This window comes from Choloepus didactylus, chromosome 17 (assembly GCF_015220235.1).
Source record: "Choloepus didactylus isolate mChoDid1 chromosome 17, mChoDid1.pri, whole genome shotgun sequence".
NCBI classification, from domain to species: Eukaryota; Metazoa; Chordata; class Mammalia; order Pilosa; family Megalonychidae; genus Choloepus; species Choloepus didactylus.
Genome location: NC_051323.1, coordinates 27,890,545 through 27,910,263, shown reverse-complemented (window position 1 = coordinate 27,910,263; position 19,719 = coordinate 27,890,545). Strand labels below are relative to the sequence as shown.

The following is a 19,719-nucleotide window of genomic DNA, read 5'->3' as shown; positions in this document are numbered from 1 at the left end:
TCAGCGCTCGCTCACACGGGAGGAACATGGTCCCGTGCAGCGCACACGCTGCAGGGTCGGGCTGCCTGGGGTCCTAGCTCTCCTGCTGGCCCGCCACGTTTCTGGCCCTTGATATAGTCATCCAGAAAGGGTGGGCAATGGTTTCTCTTTTAAAGGGTTGACTTAATGAACAAGTATGTGGTGAATTGCTTAGCAGAATGTCTGACTTAAGCTAAGCAGTTTTTTTAATTATGTCAAATCTATGTATTTGCCTAACTTAAGTAGACATTTTCTGATTAACCATTAAGAGTTAATTGTACAGTTTTAAACAAAAGAAAAGTAAATCTGGGTAATCTGATTGTCATTTTCCTCCCTAGCATTTGAACAAAACCTATGATACGGATGTTCCTCTTGTTTTAATGAACTCTTTTAACACAGATGAAGATACAAAAAAAATACTACAGAAGTACAGTCATTGTCGTGTGAAAATCTACACTTTTAATCAAAGCAGGTACAAGTTATAATGAACTCTGGGGGTATTACTTCTGGGAAGGAAAGAGGACTTTGTCTTGTTTATAACAGAGCAACCTCAAGATATGTTTGTGCCAAAGACTAACATTTGCAAGTGTCTGCTGCCTTTGAAGGCAGAACATTTTTTAATAGATATGTGATATTACAGTCACTCTACAGTTCCGTAATTTCCAGTTCTTAAAAGAAATATCTGTTTGAGTTTATATGTTGAACTCTGTTCCAAATCCAGAATATTGAGGATAGCTTAGGTCTTAACTTTCTGAGGGCATATTTGGTCTCCAGGTAGGTCCGTGAAAATTTTTCTATATTGCACAATATCAGTAACTTTTTTTCCTATGGGAAGGAATTTCCTCAGTGTAGGCTTAGGGACATTTGAATAAATTCTGGAGAAAATCATCTACTTCGGGAGAGGAGAATAAAAGGGAATTCAGATAATGAGATATGATGAAGCCCAGGCAACTGGGGAAACAAAGCTTCCGTTTAAGGATGGACACAGGTCTACATAAACTTGTACTGCAGGCATATTCTTAAGTTATACCATTAGTTGCTTGTTTTTCTCCCCCTCCCCAAATCTGTTTTCCCATGGGATACTTTGTCACATGTTCTGGTTGGTCTTTAGTCTGTTACGGTGCTGGCGGCTCTGTTTCTCTCCTCCACCGTCCCCACACCAACCTGTGTTCTCACTGGTGGTGGGAAGCAAATGTCCCTGGATGCTAACCTGCTGCTAATTTTCCTTGAAAGAAAGAGACCCATTGTTGTATGTACCAGTTTATAAGAATGGGCAGCTTTTCCCAAAAAGGTTCTCAAGGAAAAGAAAAATCTCACAACTAAGTGAGTTTGAGAGAAATTATTTAAATATATCCCTCTTCTGGGAAAATCATAAAACATAATATGTTAAAGCTATTAGAGCTCTTCCCATCTGTGTGACCATGGAAAACTTTTTTATGCAACAACTTTTATTCTCTAGAGAACACACTTTAGAAAATACAGATACGAGAGATTTTCTTAAATGGAATCGCCTATCATTGCTTATTTAGACTCTGAAAAGGAGGGACATTTTATTTAATTTTAATGCATTGTTTTACTTAAAGATTTGGGATGCTCCAGAGTTGATACTGTAAAATAACTTTTTTTTTTTTTTAAGGTACCCAAGGATTAATAAAGAATCTTTACTGCCTGTGGCAAAGAATGTATCTTACTCAGGGGAAAATACTGAAGTTTGGTACCCCCCAGGACATGGTGATATTTATGCCAGTTTCTACAACTCTGGTTTGCTCGATACCCTTATAGGAGAAGGCAAAGAGTATATTTTTGTGTCTAACATAGATAATCTGGGTGCCACAGTGGATCTTTATATTCTTAATCATCTAATGAACCCACCCAATGGGAAACGCTGTGAATTTGTCATGGAAGTCACAAATAAAACACGGGCAGATGTAAAGGTAAATATTAAGAGGAAGCAGTTTGGGGATTCAGATCTTCACATTGTATAGCTTTTATATAGTCAGACTTTATTTTTAAGCAGAACATATTTTCTACTTGACAACATAGTAAGAAGGAGTAAAATGGTATTCTGCGGTACACCTTGAGTTCTGTCTGATGTAATAATCTGTATGATAAATCCAAAGCTAATAGCACTTAAAAGCATCTTTATTTTAAAAATCATCTATACCAGTAATTTTAACTAAAAACGGTTCCATATATTCATACGGTAAATCTGAAACATGTGAAAACACATCAGTAAGTTTGTCCAAATTTTTAATATTCTTCTACTTTGATGCTTAAGTGTTTCTGTTTATTTGTCCCCTTAATGAAAATTTACTATTTCCACCTATGTGTTTATATATTTTTGGTTTTGTCCCTTTTATATCTCTGAAGCTGGGGGGAAAAAAAAGCAGTTTTATGCAAAGTATACATTTAATTTTTACCTTGTATGTTTGGTGGTCATGACCCTTGACTTTTTTTTTTTTTTAATCTTCATTTTATTGAGATATATTCACATACCACGCAGTCATACAAAACAAATCGTACTTTCGATTGTTTACAGTACCATTACATAGTTGTACATTCATCACCTAAATCAATCCCTGACACCTTCATTAGCACACACACAAAAATAACAATAATAATGATTAGAGTGAAAAAGAGCAATTGAAGTAAAAAAGAACACTGGGTACCTTTGTCTGTTTGTTTCCTTCCCCTATTTTTCTACTCATCCATCCATAAACTAGACAAAGTGGAGTGTGGTCCTTATGGCTTTCCCAATCCCATTGTCACCCCTCATAAGCTACATTTTTATACAATTGTCTTCGAGATTCATGGGTTCTGGGTTGTAGTTTGATAGTTTCAGGTATCCACCACCAGCTACCCCAATTCTTTAGAACCTAAAAAGGGTTGTCTAAAGTGTGCGTAAGAGTGCCCACCAGAGTGACCTCTCGGCTCCTTTTGGAATCTCTCTGCCACTGAAGCTTATTTCATTTCCTTTCACATCCCCCTTTTGGTCAAGAAGATGTTCTCCGTATGACCCTTGACTTTTGATGAAATGGCACATGAGGTTTTACAGCTCACCCACAGGGAGTAAGGAAAGTGGGCAGTGTGTGACTTCTAAAACAGTCAGGCTCTGGCTGGGTTTTATGCCCCTTGCAAATTTCCCCCTCTGCCTACACTGCCTGGCCTAGTGGCCCCAAAAACATCTTGAGGCCGAGGCCACTCAGGGGTTGCCTCTTGCCCTCTTGTGCCTCTGCCTTCCCTTTTCTCAGCCCTTCTCCCAGAGCCAGTCAGAGCAGGGTTTGTGGTGGAAGAACTAGCTGTTTGGTGCTGGGAGGTGGTTTTGGAAATAAAAGGAATTCCTGTAACAGGCCTTAGGAAAGTGAGGAAGACCCTGATGTACACACAGCGCTTTTATTATGTACAGGCCATGTAAAACAACAGACAACTTGTTTTCTTTGGTTCTGCCTTCAGATTTGTTGCCTGTATATCACAGATAGAATCACTGCCAGTGCTTTTTATAAACCCTGTGGGCTGTAAACAGTGTGGTGGGTTGCAATTGGGAGAGATGTGGAGGTACTCACTATTTTCTGCCTTTTTTAGGGTGGGACACTCACTCAGTATGAAGGCAAACTGAGACTGGTGGAAATCGCTCAAGTGCCAAAAGCACATGTCGATGAGTTCAAATCTGTATCAAAATTCAAAATATTTAACACAAACAATTTATGGATCTCTCTTGCAGCAGTTAAAAGACTGCAGGAGCAGAATGCCATTGACATGGAAATCATTGTGAATCCAAAGGTAAGCCACAGTTGCAGCCCACTGCGCTCTCCTGGGTTCCTTAGACCACACCAGGCCACACAGACTCCCTGCCTGCTGCCTCTGGTCTGTCTGTTCCACTCTTCCGTCTGTTCCCTTGTCACTCCTTTTTGCCTAGTCAGTTGTTCCAGTTCCTGGCTCTGTATTTCAGTCTGTGCTCATCCCAGTGATGTGCCAAGCCATGGCGCCCCTTACTTGACCCTGGGCCACGGTGGTGGAAAGAGCACTGGGCCCAGAAGTCAAGGACCTGCTCTGACACTCACAGGCCCTTTGGCCATAGGCAGGCACCTTGCAGGAGTGTTTGAACCTCCAGTTCCGTATCAGTAGAATGGAAATATTACTGAACAGAAGAGTTAAAGACTGAAAAGAGACCACATATATAAGAGCCTGGCATATGGTAGGTGTTCAGTAAATGTCAGTTCTTAAAATTTTTTTCTTCATTGACTCTCTGAAACCACTCCCCAAATATTAACTAGCCCACATGGACCTAAGTTGTAGCTGCCTGAAACCTGTTTGTTTCTTCCCCACCCTCCTTTCTTACAGACTTTGGATGGAGGCCTGAATGTCATTCAGTTGGAAACTGCAGTAGGAGCTGCCATTAAAAGTTTTGAGAATTCTCTAGGTATTAATGTTCCTAGGAGCCGTTTTCTACCTGTCAAAACCACATCAGATCTCCTGCTAGTGATGTCAAACCTCTATAGCCTTAATGCAGGATCCTTGACAATGAGTGAAAAGCGGGAATTTCCTACAGTACCCTTGGTTAAATTAGGCAGTTCTTTTACAAAGGTATGCATTTCTTAAATGTTTAATTATAAAGACATGATTGACATGTGAATTGGAGTTTAATTAGTCTCCACTGCTGATCTCTTGATTTCCTCCATCTTTAGTGTCTTTTGAAGGGAATCAATTGTAGAAGATAAAGACATACCTTAGTTTCAAAACCTGATTACAACAGGGAATAGGAATGTTTTAAAATTTAGAATATTTTATGTCTCTGCCAAGATCAGTGATGCTTTCATTAGTTAATTCTGGTTTAACAAATATTTATTGAGCCCCTAGCATGTGCTTGGCAGTGTTCTAGGTACTGGGGATTTAGCAGTAAACAAAACAGTCTAAAATCCCTGTCTTCATGGAATTAGTAAGTGAAGCAGATGTATAGTGTGCCAGGTGATAGAAACTACTGTGGAGAAAAATTAAGCAGGGATGGGGAATAGGGAATGTGGAGGTAGGTGATGGTGTGATTTGACATCGAGTGACCAGAGATGGCCTCACTCAGTGAGCAGTTGTGTATACTATGCGGGCATCTGGGGCAAAAGTGTTCCAGGCAGGGGAAGTAAATAGCAAGCAAGTAAAACCCCACCGTAACATGTTAAGTAGAATCCAAAAAATTTAATCACATGAAATGTTGTAAGGCTAATGAAGTGACAGGGGTGCGCCTTTGTGGCTGGCCTCACTAGTCCTGCCAGGCCATCCAAATCTATTCTAGTCCTGGTTGTGGCTTCACGTACCTGGTGTGGATGTCTGTGCCGGCTTATATATTGATGGGGGATAATTCGGAGTCCTGTGGGTGGCTGGGACTTCCAGGATAGCATCAGGGATTGAGGTGTCTCCCTGTTTAGTGCCTCTTCTATCAGCTCAATTGGGCTGGGAAAATACTGATGATGCAGGGACCCCGACCTTCCCATGTCCCGAGATGGAATTGTTGACCATTTTCCCGTCTTAGCCTCACGCTCCCTTCCTCCTCATTTTTCCCACCCTCCTTCCCATTCTGCAGGAGATAAGAGCTTTAGCTGCTTCAATTTGGGGCTGAGTGGACCAGTAGCTACTTGTGCTGAAGAACATGTCTTAGGGACATCAAGGAGTACAATGTGGCTGCAGCAGAGTTAGGAAGTTGGGGTGTGGGATGGGGTAATCGGTCAGAGGGAACAGGCCAGATTATGTGGAACCTTGTAAGTAAATGTTGGGAGACTTGCTTCTCTCCACTGGTTACCCTGGTAGATGAGAAGTCATTGGAGAGTTGTGAGCTGAGGGGAGAAGTAATCCTGGTGATAGGAGGTGATGGCTTGGACTGGGGTGGAAGCCGTGGAGATAGTGACAGGTGTTTCATTATGGAGATGTTTTGGAGATATTTTGAAAATTGTACCTACAGAATTTGCTGTTAGAATGGTTGGGAGAGTAAGAGAGGGAGAGAGATGAGTAAGGATGACTCCAAGGCTTTTTGGCCTGAGCCACTGGAAGCATGTAATTGCTATTTACTGAGATGGTAACGGCTTGGGTGGAGTAGGTTTGGGGAGAGTGGGATGGAGTTCAATTTTGCAGATAAGTTTGAGGTGGAGAAAGCTGAACAGGCGGTTGGTTATATGAGTTAGTAAATTTGGGGCTGGTATTTCAGGCCAAGAAAAGAGTTAAGCAAAGCCAGCATGGAGAGAAGAGTTGAGCAAAGCCAGCATGCGTAGCATGTTGAAAAGGTTTAAGAACTGAGAGCTCTGAGGCATTCCAGAGGATGGGGTCGAAGTGGAGGAAGCAACAGAGGTGACTGCAGATTGCAGATGAGGAGTTGAGGGTAGGAAGCCATGAGTGTGTGTGTCCTGAATGGAAGCCCTTGTAGAAAATGTTTCAAGAAAGAGGGAATGAGGGTCTCTCAAATGCTTCTGCTGATTCGAGATGAAGCCGGAGGAATTCAGTACTGGATTTATAAATATGGAGGTTTTGACTGGAGTGGATTAACATTGTAAATATAATTAATGTCACTGAATTGTATGCTTCAAAGTGGTTAAAATGGGAAAATTTGTTGTATACATCTTACCACAGTTAAAAAAAAAGAACGGGAGAACAGGAATTTGGAGGTATAAATGTAGACAACTCTTTCAACAGTTTTGCTGTAAAGAGAAGCAGAGAAATGGGGAGAATGGCTGACCAGTATCCTTGAATAGCCCACATAGAAGGGCTCTAATGCACAAGTGGAGGGGCTGGCCTTAGGAAGGGGTTGCAACAGTCCAACCGCAGTATAGTGGGGTGAGTGGAAGCCAGTGGAGGTTTTCTGAATTTTTCTATTTTTCTCAGTCACACAGGAAATAAGGCCCATATAGGACAATTGCTAGTGCTTGTAAATCTAAGGAGAGAGGCAAAGATATAGTGATAATTTGTAACTTGTGCTGTTGTTCTCCCCAAAATGTGTTCTGCTCCTGAATCCTACCCATGCCAGTCTCAGTTAAGCTACCTTGTTAATATTATCCCTGTTTTTCTGTTAACTCATTTTTAAAACAATTTATATGCTTCTATTTGTCCTTTAAGGTTCAGGATTACCTAAGAAGATTCGAAAGTATACCAGATATGCTTGAATTGGATCACCTCACTGTTTCAGGAGATGTGACATTTGGCAAGAATGTTTCATTAAAGGTGTGTTGTTTGGATGAAAATTACAGTTCTTTATAGCTTTGTAAAATAGCTTTCTTTTTTTTGTTCTAAATTTGCCTTTATTTTAAGGAATACTTTAGTCTGTACCAGTTGTATATAAGACATACCCATTTTAAAAATGAGATTGTGACATGAATTAGATTACCAAAAAATTTAGTATTAATACTGTATTCCGTAGCTGTACAATCTAGTTAAAATACAGTTGTAATTGCTGTGTATAGGAATTTTGTGAAAAAATAGCATTCATGTGGAAAGCAAGCACTGGTTGATAATTGAACTAGTATTTTACTGAACTGTGACAATCTTTAAAATAGGATTGCTATTAAATTAGCATTAGCTCTCTAAAGATAACTTGGAATCTGAATGAAAGTAGAAAACATGATCGCTTCATCTATACTGATCACGGTCTATTCCTGTTATGGTATAGTCTGTTGTCATCAGTATAAATATATACTGTAGTACTTTGGTACTTTGAGTGGCATTCCAGCGTAGCATAAGAAATAGAATGAAATATGGGTAGAAGTATTAAAGCTCAGAACCAAAAATACGGCTTTTTCCTAATCAAGTAATTCTTTAAAAATTCCCCAATTCATGTGCTTTTTCTCATTAAAGCAACTTAAGTGAAGAACTTCTTAAAAAAATTTATTGAACTTTATTGCTGACACTGCCTAATCTAAACAGTCTTAAGACATGAAAAATGTATCAGTAAACATATTCTTTAAAAAAAAAAAACCCCACCCATATGTAAATGTAAACCAGCACCTTTTGGTTTGCATATGAAGGTCAGATAACGCTGGTTGGCCATGCAGCCTTCGGAAGAGGAAAGGCCAGACCTGCAGTGGCCCTGGGTCCCCATCCCAGTCTTGGTACCTGCACCTCTGACAAGGAGACAGGGAATCAAGAGCTGTCAAGATCATTACAGAAGGACACATTACAATTCTCCATAACGTTTTTCATGTTTAATGTTTATAAATACAGTTACTCCATTGTAAAGTAGTTCTACACAAACTGGGTAATTTTAAGATTATCGATTTCATTTCAGTTGCTGCTGCAAGTACACTCTTGCTTTTTGTTTTCCCTGTCACTTAGGGAACAGTTATCATCATCGCAAATCATGGTGACAGAATTGACATCCCACCTGGAGCAGTATTAGAGAACAAGATTGTATCTGGAAACCTTCGCATTTTGGACCACTGAACTGGAAAATACTGTGTACACTTTATACTAATTATGGGTTAAATAGTTTCTTACAATAAAATGTTATCTAGGATTCTAAAATAGGCAGGTACTATGTTACTGTATCTTGCACTGTTAATTTTTAAAGTAGAGTTTTCTGCAGTATCTTGCACTGTTAATTTTTAAAGTAGAGTTTTCTGCAGTATGCTTTTAGTCTAAGAAAAGCACAGATGGAAGCAATACTTTTCATTTTGAAGAGAATCCTGAAAGTCAGTTAATCTTAAAGTGCAATGCTTAAACTAGGGCAGCTCTGCTGGAAGATCTTTTAACAGATGCCTTAGTGATGGTCATTTTGAATTGCTTATGGTTTCAAAAATAAAGCTGTGAAGTAATACATGTATACCTTTATGCTTTTCAAGGACAACTTTATGAAATGATGAAATAAAATGGTTTGCTCTTACTAAACAGTTATATGAGTTGGAAGATTTGCTCCTGGAAAATTTGCTCCTGGAATATTTACTCACTGGCCAGTACCTAGCAAACCCAGTTATTTCTATAGGAATTAAACTTGAAGGTATTCAGTACCTCTCATCTTGTTCTAAAGCTGGGATGGGATGCCTGCCATGCTTTCCACAGACTTTCCATTTATTGAAACAAAGCAGTGTTTCTTTTCCTAGCTGAGAGGGGTGGGTTGGGCAGAGGTTGGGCATTTCTGTCACATCCTTGTTCTCTAGTCTGGGGGGTGGGGTGGCAGTATAACTTTTTACAGACAAGTTCCCTTTCCTTGAAGTTTCCTTTTCTTGAAAACTGTTCATGAATAACTTTCAAATCAGGTCTGCTGGAAGTTCCATTGTGCCTTTTCTCTAAAATCACATTTTCCAATTTCTGCATACTTGTTTTGAGTAGGCTGCTTATTTATTTATTTTAAAGTATACTGTATACTATTAAAAGAAGTTGTCTTTTAAAGTCTGGTAATTTTTTATACCTTTATTTTAGACAGTTTATGAACCAATGACATACCTCTATAATGATAAAGACAACAGGCTTTCCTTTTAGGACACTGAAGAGCACAAAATAAAACTATTTCATTGTACATAATCACCACAAGGTTAGGCACTAACAGGGTAGGCAAGATTCTCAATGTGAGGTGAGGCACAGGCACTTTCATTTGTAGAGTGCTGCTGATTTTAATTTTGAAGGTAGGAATTATAAAAAGTCTTTAAACAACTTAACTCATCACCTTATATTTCTGGGTCCAATATAGTCTGTATTTTAAAAGTTCTTCTCCTCCCTGGTCTTTGTTCATATACACATCAAAAGTAACTTAAAAACAAGAACCCAAGGGGGCCATTCTTCATATGTTTATCTAAATGTTAAAATTAGAACTCATAAGGCGGCAGATTATATGAATACAAATTCTTACCCCCACTAGGAATAAAAAGGGAAAAAACTTCATACTTTCGTAAAAATACAGCTATTATACTGTAGCCTTTTTTATGCCGCTTCTTTATAGTATTTAAATTAGTTGAACAAATTAATGCCAATATCTTATTTAATTATTCCGAGTAATTGGCCTTTCGAGTATTTAGACTGTTCTGGAAGGCTGATAAGTGGTAGGAGTAGAAAGATTCAATATGTGACACACAAAACCTGAAACTTGACATTAGTCACTAAAACAAAAACTGAATTCCTAAATCCAAGCAATCAAAAGATGTTTATTTTTATAGAAAGATCTGTAAAAAAATAATTTTTCAAACAGCTTTACTTTCATAGAGAAAACTTTCTACAGAGGTTGACTAAGATTTTTAATATTTTAAGTTGTACCATTATTAAATAAGGTGGGATACCATATGAATTTCATTGCACTGGAAGAAATGCAAAGCATTTTTTTTTAAATATAAAGTATACAGAGCATTCTAGTCAACTACAGCTGTGTTACAGCTATGTGTTCTTTTGGATTTGGTCCAAAGAAACCTGAGTCTGTTTCCAGAGAGAATGAAAAATGTTATAGACACCTGATCAGTTATTCCTTACTAAAGGATGCACAAAAATGGCATTCCTTGTAGATCCCCCTGAATCCAGATTCCCAGCACTGATACTTTCCTTTTCCCCTTCCCTACCCCAGTTCTCTTTGGGTTCCAGGATCAGTTCTCGAGTCACAGGCATCCATATTTTCTTCATAAACATATCTCCCACTGGTCAGATGACCTACTTAGTTTTCCAGTATGTCATCACCTCTTCTGTTCCCAGATCTCAGCCATATTTAGGTCCAAATCTTTAAGGCCTTTTAAGGCTTGAAGATTTCCAGTGTAAAAAGCTACATCTGCTGTGACCAACCTAAACAATGGAGAGAGTTATTTTTGAATCTCATACTTTGAATTTGGATAAAGTAGCAATGCTCACAGAATGAGAGTCCTAATTTAGCTGCTAGAATATTATCTACAATTCAGATTTCCTAGAAGTCAGATGTCAATACATTTCTCTTAACAGGATTCCTGCTATCATAGGGCATTTAACAAAAATGTCTGGAAAAGGAATAACCCAATGCATGTTGGAGTCAGTTCCATAATACATTCTTCCCAGTAAAATAATTTTAAAAATCAGATTTTAAAACAGTATGAATTAAAGATAACAGGTTAAACTAAAATATTTTGGATAGGTTATCACTAGACTAGAGTATACATGTATGTGATTAAAATAGTGAAATCAAGGCAAAGATACACTTTCCTAAGCCCCATCCTAAGGAGTTAATTTGAAGGCTGGGACTTAAACTACTTGATAGAAGACCTGACATTGATAATCAATGAAACAACACTTAATGAAAAAGAAAAGAATTTTGAGTACTGAGCTGTCACATTAATGCCCATACCTGACAGAACACTTCCTTTAGACATTAAACTATTTAAGAATAAACAGGAATATTCACTCTTAACTTGCTAAAAAATGCTTTTACAAAATGTCATAAATACTTGGATGTTACTGCTTTGCTCAACTGTAATCTCATTTTTTAATGTTAAGTATATTCTGAGGCTCTGCAGAAAATTTAGACAATGTATGGAGAGCTGTTAGAGGATAAAAAAATAAATACATGGAAGGACTTAATATATGGATGCGAAAAGAGCGAGCTAATTTAAAAAATTAATGTCTGTAGGGCGTTGATGCTCCCCAACCACCACCCATAAAATACCTTAAAGACAGGACACCTGAGGACCTTTATGCATGATTATTTCCCAGTGTGGCCATTAGGTTCTTAGGACACATGGGGGATATCTCACATGCAGTTCACTTGAAAAATGTATTTTTTTTTTTTTTACTTTACAAATAGATAATTAAAATATGAAATAATTATGAGGTAATGAGTTTGAACCTTTAATAGGTTACCAATACACAGTTGAACTCATAATTTTATAAAAGGAATAAAGTTTTATTCTATATAAAATGTTCAGCTTTCTACTTGGTTTCATTCAATACAACTGATTTATAGTCACATGTTACTTGAGGTGTCCTTGCCTTGCAAATAGGATGCAATAAATGTTGGAATAAATGAAGCTCCTCATATTATATAGAAGTACAGGCTGAAATTCAAATAAAATGTTGAATGATATATTTTCAATCATGAGTTAAATATACAATCAACCTTTTCTAATGATTATCTTTTTTTAAATCATGTGCTCTTTAAAAGAAACTAATCTGGGCCAGAAGTGGTCTCTTGATGGCTTGGTGGATGGTTGCTTAAGCCTTACCAGCAGCAGCCTCCCATAGGCATTAAGCGTGCAATGGTGCACATTGGGCTCCAAGGCTCTGTGACAAGGACGTGAGCATCCACCCAGCCCCTGCTCCCTGCGTCCACTTGCAGTGACCTCCACACACTCAAACCGGAGCAGCTCAAGTTATTCCCTCGACCCCACTCAACTGCAACACAGAGAACCCTGCTTACTATTATTTGGGAGTTAGTTTCTTCAACTTTTTGATCTTTATATATTTTCTGAGAATTTAATCTTTTTTCCTCCCTTAAATAATTTTTTTTTTCTATTTTATACCTTTTTCTGTTTTATCTCTTCCTTTAAAAAATGGCATTCAGTAATTCTGCAGTATAGGGGAATAAAAGCACAGGCTCTGGAGTCTGACTGCCTGGGTTTGAATCCTGCTCTACCACTTGGCTATGTAACCTCAGTACTCACTTCTGTCACATTTTCCTCAGTTCTAAAATGGCAGTTATGGTTAAGAACTATTAAAGTTAATAAATAAGAAAATGTTTATAAAGAGCTTGGCCCAGTACCTGGCACAGAGCACATACTCCTCACTCACTCAGAAAGAGAGGCTGTTGGCTCACCCGCCCAATCCCTGGAGCAGTTCCTCCACTGACACTGAAGTGACCCACAAGGAAAACGTCACTTGAGAAATCACTGAGCTGGTGCTTATCAAAATAAAAAGCCATCTTACAGATTCCAAGTTTTTAAAGCCTGACCATAGTTACGATTTAGCTGAATGAATTGCTAGGAAAAGTGTCTCTCTACTCAAAATCTGTATTCTTTAGCAGGAAATAAATGATCTAAAATTCATGATTCCAAGATCTATATAAAACCCTACCAAACCAAGATCCACTGTGCCCCACCAGAATGGCAATAACTAAGAAATTTAACAATAGCAAATGTTGGTAAAATGTGGGAAACAAACTCTCACAAACTACTGGTGGTGTATAAACTTGGTTCAGTCATTTTGGAGAACATTCTGGCAATACTTAGTAGAGTGAAAATGTACATGTGCTCTGATCCATTTGATGGCCGTATACCCTAAAGAAATGGTCACACCAGTGAACATGCATAAAGATCTTCACTGTGGCATGGTTGCAATGGAAAAAAGCAACAACCTAGAAATCTATCTCTAGAGGAAATAGGTAATTTAAATATGGTCTATTGATGCAATGGAAAAAACAGATGACTGTACAACACAATTAAATCATAATATAAAAAAAAGAAAAAGAAGCTGTGTATGTACAATATAACAAAATAAATTTTTTAAAAAGCACCACATATTTTTCACAGATATAGAGATGATAAATGAGGACTAAAGGATACAGACCAAATTCAGTAGAAATGTTGCTTAAGGGTTGGGGTAGGGGATGACAGGACTGGAGATGGGGTCAAGGGGCACTCTGGCTTCATCTGGAATGCCAGTTTTATATGAATAACTTTTTTTCAAGTGAAAATGACAAATATTAGCAATGATCAATTCTGGGTAACAAGAATACAAATATTTGATTATTCTGTATATGTCTCTGTATTTAAAAAATATCTTAAAATAGAAAAAACCAAAATCACATTAAAAAGAAAAGGTAAAATTCCTATTAATCAGGTGGTTCATTATGTCCTTGGCTGGAATTTAGAGGTTAAGATTTCATGGAATCCTATCTTTCAAGACATCATTAAAAAACATGAATTGAGATACACATTTATAGATACATCTATAAATAGGTGACAGAATCTTTAAGGTGATACTGACTCCCAAATAGCTATATTAACAAAATAATAGGTAACGAGTTAGTTTGAGTGTTTTGGAACTACTGATCTGAGAAAAACAACCAACCCAGATTTAGTTATGGGAATAAAAGTAATAGGAAAAAAGTAAAAGGGTGGGACTTGGAAATATTATTAGCTTTTTTGAAAAACCTCTTTAGGGCACAGTATACGTCCATATCAGAAGGCTTTAAGTTTTAAATATGCTATTATCTTTTCAGGAGAAAGTTCAACAGCAGGTGCCAATTTTAGGATACATTTGTAGTGTTTGATACAAAGAGGAAGGTATATACAGTATCACCCATGTGGTGTTCTTGTTGGAAATATTTGACTGTGTGTTGATGTGACACTAATTACATTAATGTTGATTTTCTTAGAAGAGGTTACGGTGTTAGGGTTGTATAGGAGAATGTCCTTGTTTTTAGAGATGCATGCTAAAGCATTTAAAAGTTAAATTTCAGGATGACTGCAGCATATTATTTTGGATGTTTCACAAAAGGGAAGTGTGTGTCTGGAGAGAGACATGGGGCATGTGTGGCAAAACTGGCGTTCATTGTACTGTTCTTGGAACTTTTCTGTAGCTTTGAAATTTTTAAAAATAACAATTTTTATAAAAAGAACCAGGGATAATAAAGGAGGAGAAACTCAGAGTTTTGCATAAAATTTCCTAAATTCAGCCTGGCTGACAGATTCAGCAGCCTGAAGCTTCCAAATAGTTTTTTGCCAAATCAATTCAGTGTATTTCTTTTTTAATGGCAGGGCCAACTTCTGACTCCAAAATACATGTTTTTTAGTTGTTCCTATGAGTTTGAAATTTAAGACTGAAATTCCTTTAACAGAGAACAAAACATTTTATTCTAAAAATCCATGGGACAGCTCCCCGCTATGTGGGATCTGACACCCAGGGGAGTGAATCTCCATGGCAACATGGAATATGACTCCCGGGGAGGAATCTAGACCCAGCAATCGTGGGAACATCTTGACCAAAAGGGGAATGTGAAAGGAAATGAAGTAAGTTTCAGTGGCTGAGAGACTCCAAAAGGAGCTGAGAGGTCACTCGAGTGGGCACTCTTAAGCATAATATAGACAACCCTTTTCAGGTTCTAATGAATTGGAATAGATAGCAGTCAATACCTGAAACTATCAAATTACAACCCAGAATCTTGAAGACGACTGTATAAAAATGTAGCATATAAAGGGTGACAATGTGTTTGGGAAAGCCATATGGGCCACACTCCCCTTTGTCCAGTGTATGGATGAATGAGTAGAAAAATGGGGGCAAAAAAAAAAAAAAAAAGGCGTCTAGTGTTCTTTTTTACTTTAATTGTTCTTCTTCACTTTAAGTTTTATTCTTATTATTTTTGTGTGTGTGGTAATGGAAATGTTCAAAAATTAATTTTGGTGATGAACGCACAACTATATAATGGTACTGTGAACAACTGAATGTATGCTTTGTATGACTGCATGGTATGTGAATATATCTCAATTAAAAAAAAATCCACGGGACAGCTAATGTACTAAGGAAATCATCTTAAGGTGTCACTAAATGATCAGTGCTTTATATTTTGTAAAATCTTTCCCCCATATCTTTACATTCTCTTCACAAAATCCTGTGAGCGAACCTTTATCATTATCCCTATTTTTAAAGTTAAGAAGATTAAGGTTCAGAAGGGTAAGTGAATAACCCAAATCACACAGCTAGTAAGCAGCAAAACTAAGACTTAACCAGAGTTTTCTGATTCCAAATCTTATGTTTTTTCTTTTATATACATTATTTCAATAGTAATACATACAATTTGTACGATAGCTTACATTGAAAATATATTTTATTTTTTACATACACACATCCACACACATATTTTGTAACCCTGTGAAGGAAATAAGGCAGATTTTACCTTTTCATTTTATAAATGAAGCACAGGGGTTAAGTGACTTTCACATGGTCACATAACTACTAAGAAGTGCTTTAAAAGTCTTGTTTAGATAGGAAAAGACTACTGGGTACCTAACAGGCCCTGCTAACCTATGGTCTCATTTATAAACCATGTATCATATATATATCATCTCCATATGGGCAGAAAAAAGGCAAAAGGCTGCTGATTCCACAATTTTGAGCCCCAGCATGATTACAGCAGAAAAAGTATTAAGAATAAAAATGAACATCAACAACACAATTCAACATGGAAGTACATGGAAAAAATATATCAAAAACATACCCATTTTGAGGTCCTCCATCATTTATCACATTTAAGTGAGATAACTGCTTTTTCAAGTGAAGTTTGTAACTTGTATTAATTCTTAAAAACAACATCTGGGGAAAAAATGAAATCTTTTTAAGTTCTATTAGAAGTAGACAGAGGAGGCGGGGCAAGATGGCAGACTGGTGAGCTGTATGTTTTAGTTACTCCTCCAGGGAAGTAGGTAAAAAGCCAGGAACTGCGTGGACTGGACACCACAGAGCAATCTGTCTTTGGGCATACTTCATACAACACTCATGAAAACGTGGAACTGCTGAGATCACCGAAATCTGTAAGTTTTTGCGGCCAGGGGACCCGCGCCCCTCCCTGCCAGGCTCAGTCCCGGGGGAGGAGGGGCTGTCAGCTCCAGGAAGGAGAAGGGAGAATTGCAGTGGCTGCTCTCATCGGAAACTCATTCTACTGATTCAAACTCCAACCATAGATAGACTGAGGCCAGACACCAGAGACTCTGAGAGCAGCCAGCCCAGCAGAGAGGAGACGGGCATAGAAGGAAAACAACACGAGAAGCTCCAAAGTAAAAGCAGAGGATTTTTGGAGTTCTGGTGAACACAGAAAGGGGAAGGGCGGAGATCAGGCCTTGAGGCGCATATGCAAATCCCGAAGCAAGGCTGATCTCTCTGCCCAGGGCACCTTTCCTTAATGGCCCTGGTTGCTTTGTCTATTAGCATTTCAATAACCCATTAGATCTCTGAGGAGGGCCGTTTTTTTTTTTTTTTTTTTTTTTAAATCCTTTTTGCTTTTTCTAAAACAATTACTCTAAGAAGCTCAATACAGAAAGCTTCAAAGAATTGAAATTTGGGCACGTCAAGTCAAGAGCAAAAATAAGAGAGCTCTGAGACAAAAGGCAATAATCCAGTGGCTGAGAAAATTCACTAAACAACACAACTTCCCAAGAAAAGGGGGGTGTCCGCTCACAGCCACCATCCTGGTGGACAGGAAACACTCCTGCCCATCGCCAGCCCCATAGCCCAGAGCTGCCCCAGACAACCCAGTGTGACGGAAGTGCTTCAAATAACAGGCACACACCACAAAACTGGGCGTGGACATTAGCCTTCCCTGCAACCTCAGCTGAATGTCCCAGAGCTGGGAAGGGGGAGCAGTGTGAATTAACAGAGCCCCATTCAGCCATCATTTGAGCAGACTGGGAGCCTCCCAACACAGCCCAGCAGCCCAGAACTGCCCTGGGGGGACGGCACTCACCTGTGACATAGCACAGTCATCCCTCAACAGAGGACCCGGGGTGCACAGCCTGGAAGAGGGGCCCACTTGCAAGTCTCAGGAGCCATACGCCAATACCAAAGACTTGTGGGTCAGTGGCAGAGACAAACTGTGGCAGGACTGAACTGAAGGATTAGACTATTGCAGTAGCTTTAAAACTCTAGGATCATCAGGGAGATTTGATTGTTAGGGCCACCCCCCCTCCCGACTGCCCAGAAACACGCCCCACATACAGGGCAGGCAACACCAACTACACACGCAAGCTTGGGACACCAATTGGGCCCCACAAGACTCACTCCCCCACTCACCAAAAAGGCTAAGCAGGGGAGATCTGGCTTGTGGAGAACAGGTGGCTCGTGGACGCCACCTGCTGGTTAGTTAGAGAAAGTGTACTCCACGAAGCTGTAGATCTGATAAATTAGAGATAAGGACTTCAACTGGTCTACAAACCCTAAAAGAACCCTATCAAGGACAGCAAATGCCACGAGGCCAAAAACAACAGAAAATTATAAAGCATATGAAAAAACCAGACGATATGGATAACCCAAGCCCAAGCACCCAAATCAAAAGACCAGAAGAGACACACCTAGAGCAGCTACTCAAAGAACTAAAGATGAACAATGAGACCCTAGTACGGGATATGAAGGAAATCAAGAAGACCCTAGAAGAGCATAAAGAAGACATTGCAAGACTAAATAAAAAAATGGATGATCTTATGGAAATTAAAGAAACTGTTGACCAAATTAAAAAGATTCTGGACACTCATAGTACAAGACTAGAGGAAGTTGAACAACGAATCAGTGACCTGGAAGATGACAGAATGGAAAATGAAAGCATAAAAGAAAGAATGGGGAAAAAAATTGAAAAACTCGAAATGGACCTCAGGGATATGATAGATAATATGAAGCGTCCGAATATAAGACTCATTGGTGTCCCAGAAGGGGAAGAAAAGGGTAAAGGTCTAGGAAGAGTATTCAAAGAAATTGTTGGGGAAAACTTCCCAAATCTTCTAAACAACATAAATACACAAATCATAAATGCTCAGCGAACTCCAAATAGAATAAATCCAAAAAAACCCACTCCGAGACATATACTGATCACACTGTCAAACATAGAAGAGAAGGAGCAAGTTCTGAAAGCAGCAAGAGAAAAGCAATTCACCACATACAAAGGAAACAGCATAAGACTAAGTAGTGACTACTCAGCAGCCACCATGGAGGCGAGAAGGCAATGGCACGATATATTTAAAATTCTGAGAGAGAGGAATTTCCAGCCAAGAATACTTTATCCAGCAAAGCTCTCCTTCAAATTTGAGGGAGAGCTTAAATTTTTCACAGACAAACAAATGCTGAGAGAATTTGCTAACAAGAGACCTGCCCTACTGGAGATACTAAAGGGAGCCCTACAGACAGAGAAACAAAGACAGGACAGAGAGACTTGGAGAAAGGTTCAGTACTAAAGAGATTCGGTATGGGTACAATAAAGGATATTAATAGAGAGAGGGAAAAATATGGCAAACATAATCCAAAGGATAAGATGGCCGATTCAAGAAATGCCTTCACGGTTTTAACGTTGAATGTAAATGGATTAAACTCCCCAATTAAAAGATATAGATTCGCAGAATGGATCAAAAAAAATGAACCATCAATATGTTGCATACAAGAGACTCATCTTAGACACAGGGACACAAAGAAATTGAAAGTGAAAGGATGGAAAAAAATATTTCATGCAAGCTACAGCCAAAGAAAGCAGGTGTAGCAATATTAATCTCAGATAAAATAGGCTTCAAATGCAGGGATGTTTTGAGAGACAAAGAAGGCCACTACATACTAATAAAAGGGGCAATTCAGCAAGAAGAAATAACAATCGTAAATGTCTATGCACCCAATCAAGGTGCCACAAAATACATGAGAGAAACATTGGCAAAACTAAAGGAAGCAATTGATGTTTCCACAATAATTGTGGGAGACTTCAACACATCACTCTCTCCTATAGATAGATCAACCAGACAGAAGACCAATAAGGAAATTGAAAACCTAAACAATCTGATAAATGAATTAGATTTAACAGACATCTACAGGACATTACATCCCAAATCACCAGGATACACATACTTTTCTAGTGCTCACGGAACTTTCTCCAGAATAGATCATATGCTGGGACATAAAACAAGCCTCAATAAATTTAAAAAGATTGAAATCATTCAAAGCACATTCTCTGACCACAATGGAATACAATTAGAAGTCAATAACCATCAGAGACTTAGAAAATTCACAAATACCTGGAGGTTAAACAACACACTCCTAAACAATCAGTGG

The 19,719-nt window shown here is 38.5% G+C and overlaps 2 protein-coding genes across 8 annotated transcripts in view; one reads left to right on the top strand and one right to left on the bottom strand.

The window, feature by feature from the left end:
• Positions 1 to 9,375, top strand: part of UGP2 (UDP-glucose pyrophosphorylase 2) — a 69,874-nt gene extending 60,499 nt beyond the window's left edge. For all 3 annotated transcript variants that reach the window (XM_037806858.1, XM_037806857.1, XM_037806856.1), the window contains exons 5-10: positions 357 to 490; positions 1,655 to 1,952; positions 3,601 to 3,798; positions 4,360 to 4,602; positions 7,111 to 7,215; positions 8,323 to 9,375. In XM_037806858.1, the coding sequence (XP_037662786.1) occupies positions 357 to 490; positions 1,655 to 1,952; positions 3,601 to 3,798; positions 4,360 to 4,602; positions 7,111 to 7,215; positions 8,323 to 8,430 (1,086 nt within the window). In that variant the 3' untranslated portion in view covers positions 8,431 to 9,375. The remainder of the gene's footprint in view (positions 1 to 356; positions 491 to 1,654; positions 1,953 to 3,600; positions 3,799 to 4,359; positions 4,603 to 7,110; positions 7,216 to 8,322) is intronic.
• VPS54 (VPS54 subunit of GARP complex) overlaps positions 8,178 to 19,719 on the bottom strand; it is a 152,413-nt gene continuing 140,871 nt past the window's right edge. For all 5 annotated transcript variants that reach the window (XM_037806851.1, XM_037806852.1, XM_037806854.1 and 2 more), the window contains 2 exons: positions 16,142 to 16,236; positions 8,178 to 10,746 (listed from right to left, as the gene is read on the bottom strand). In XM_037806851.1, coding sequence (XP_037662779.1) covers positions 10,641 to 10,746; positions 16,142 to 16,236 — 201 coding nt within the window. In that variant the 3' untranslated portion in view covers positions 8,178 to 10,640. The remainder of the gene's footprint in view (positions 10,747 to 16,141; positions 16,237 to 19,719) is intronic.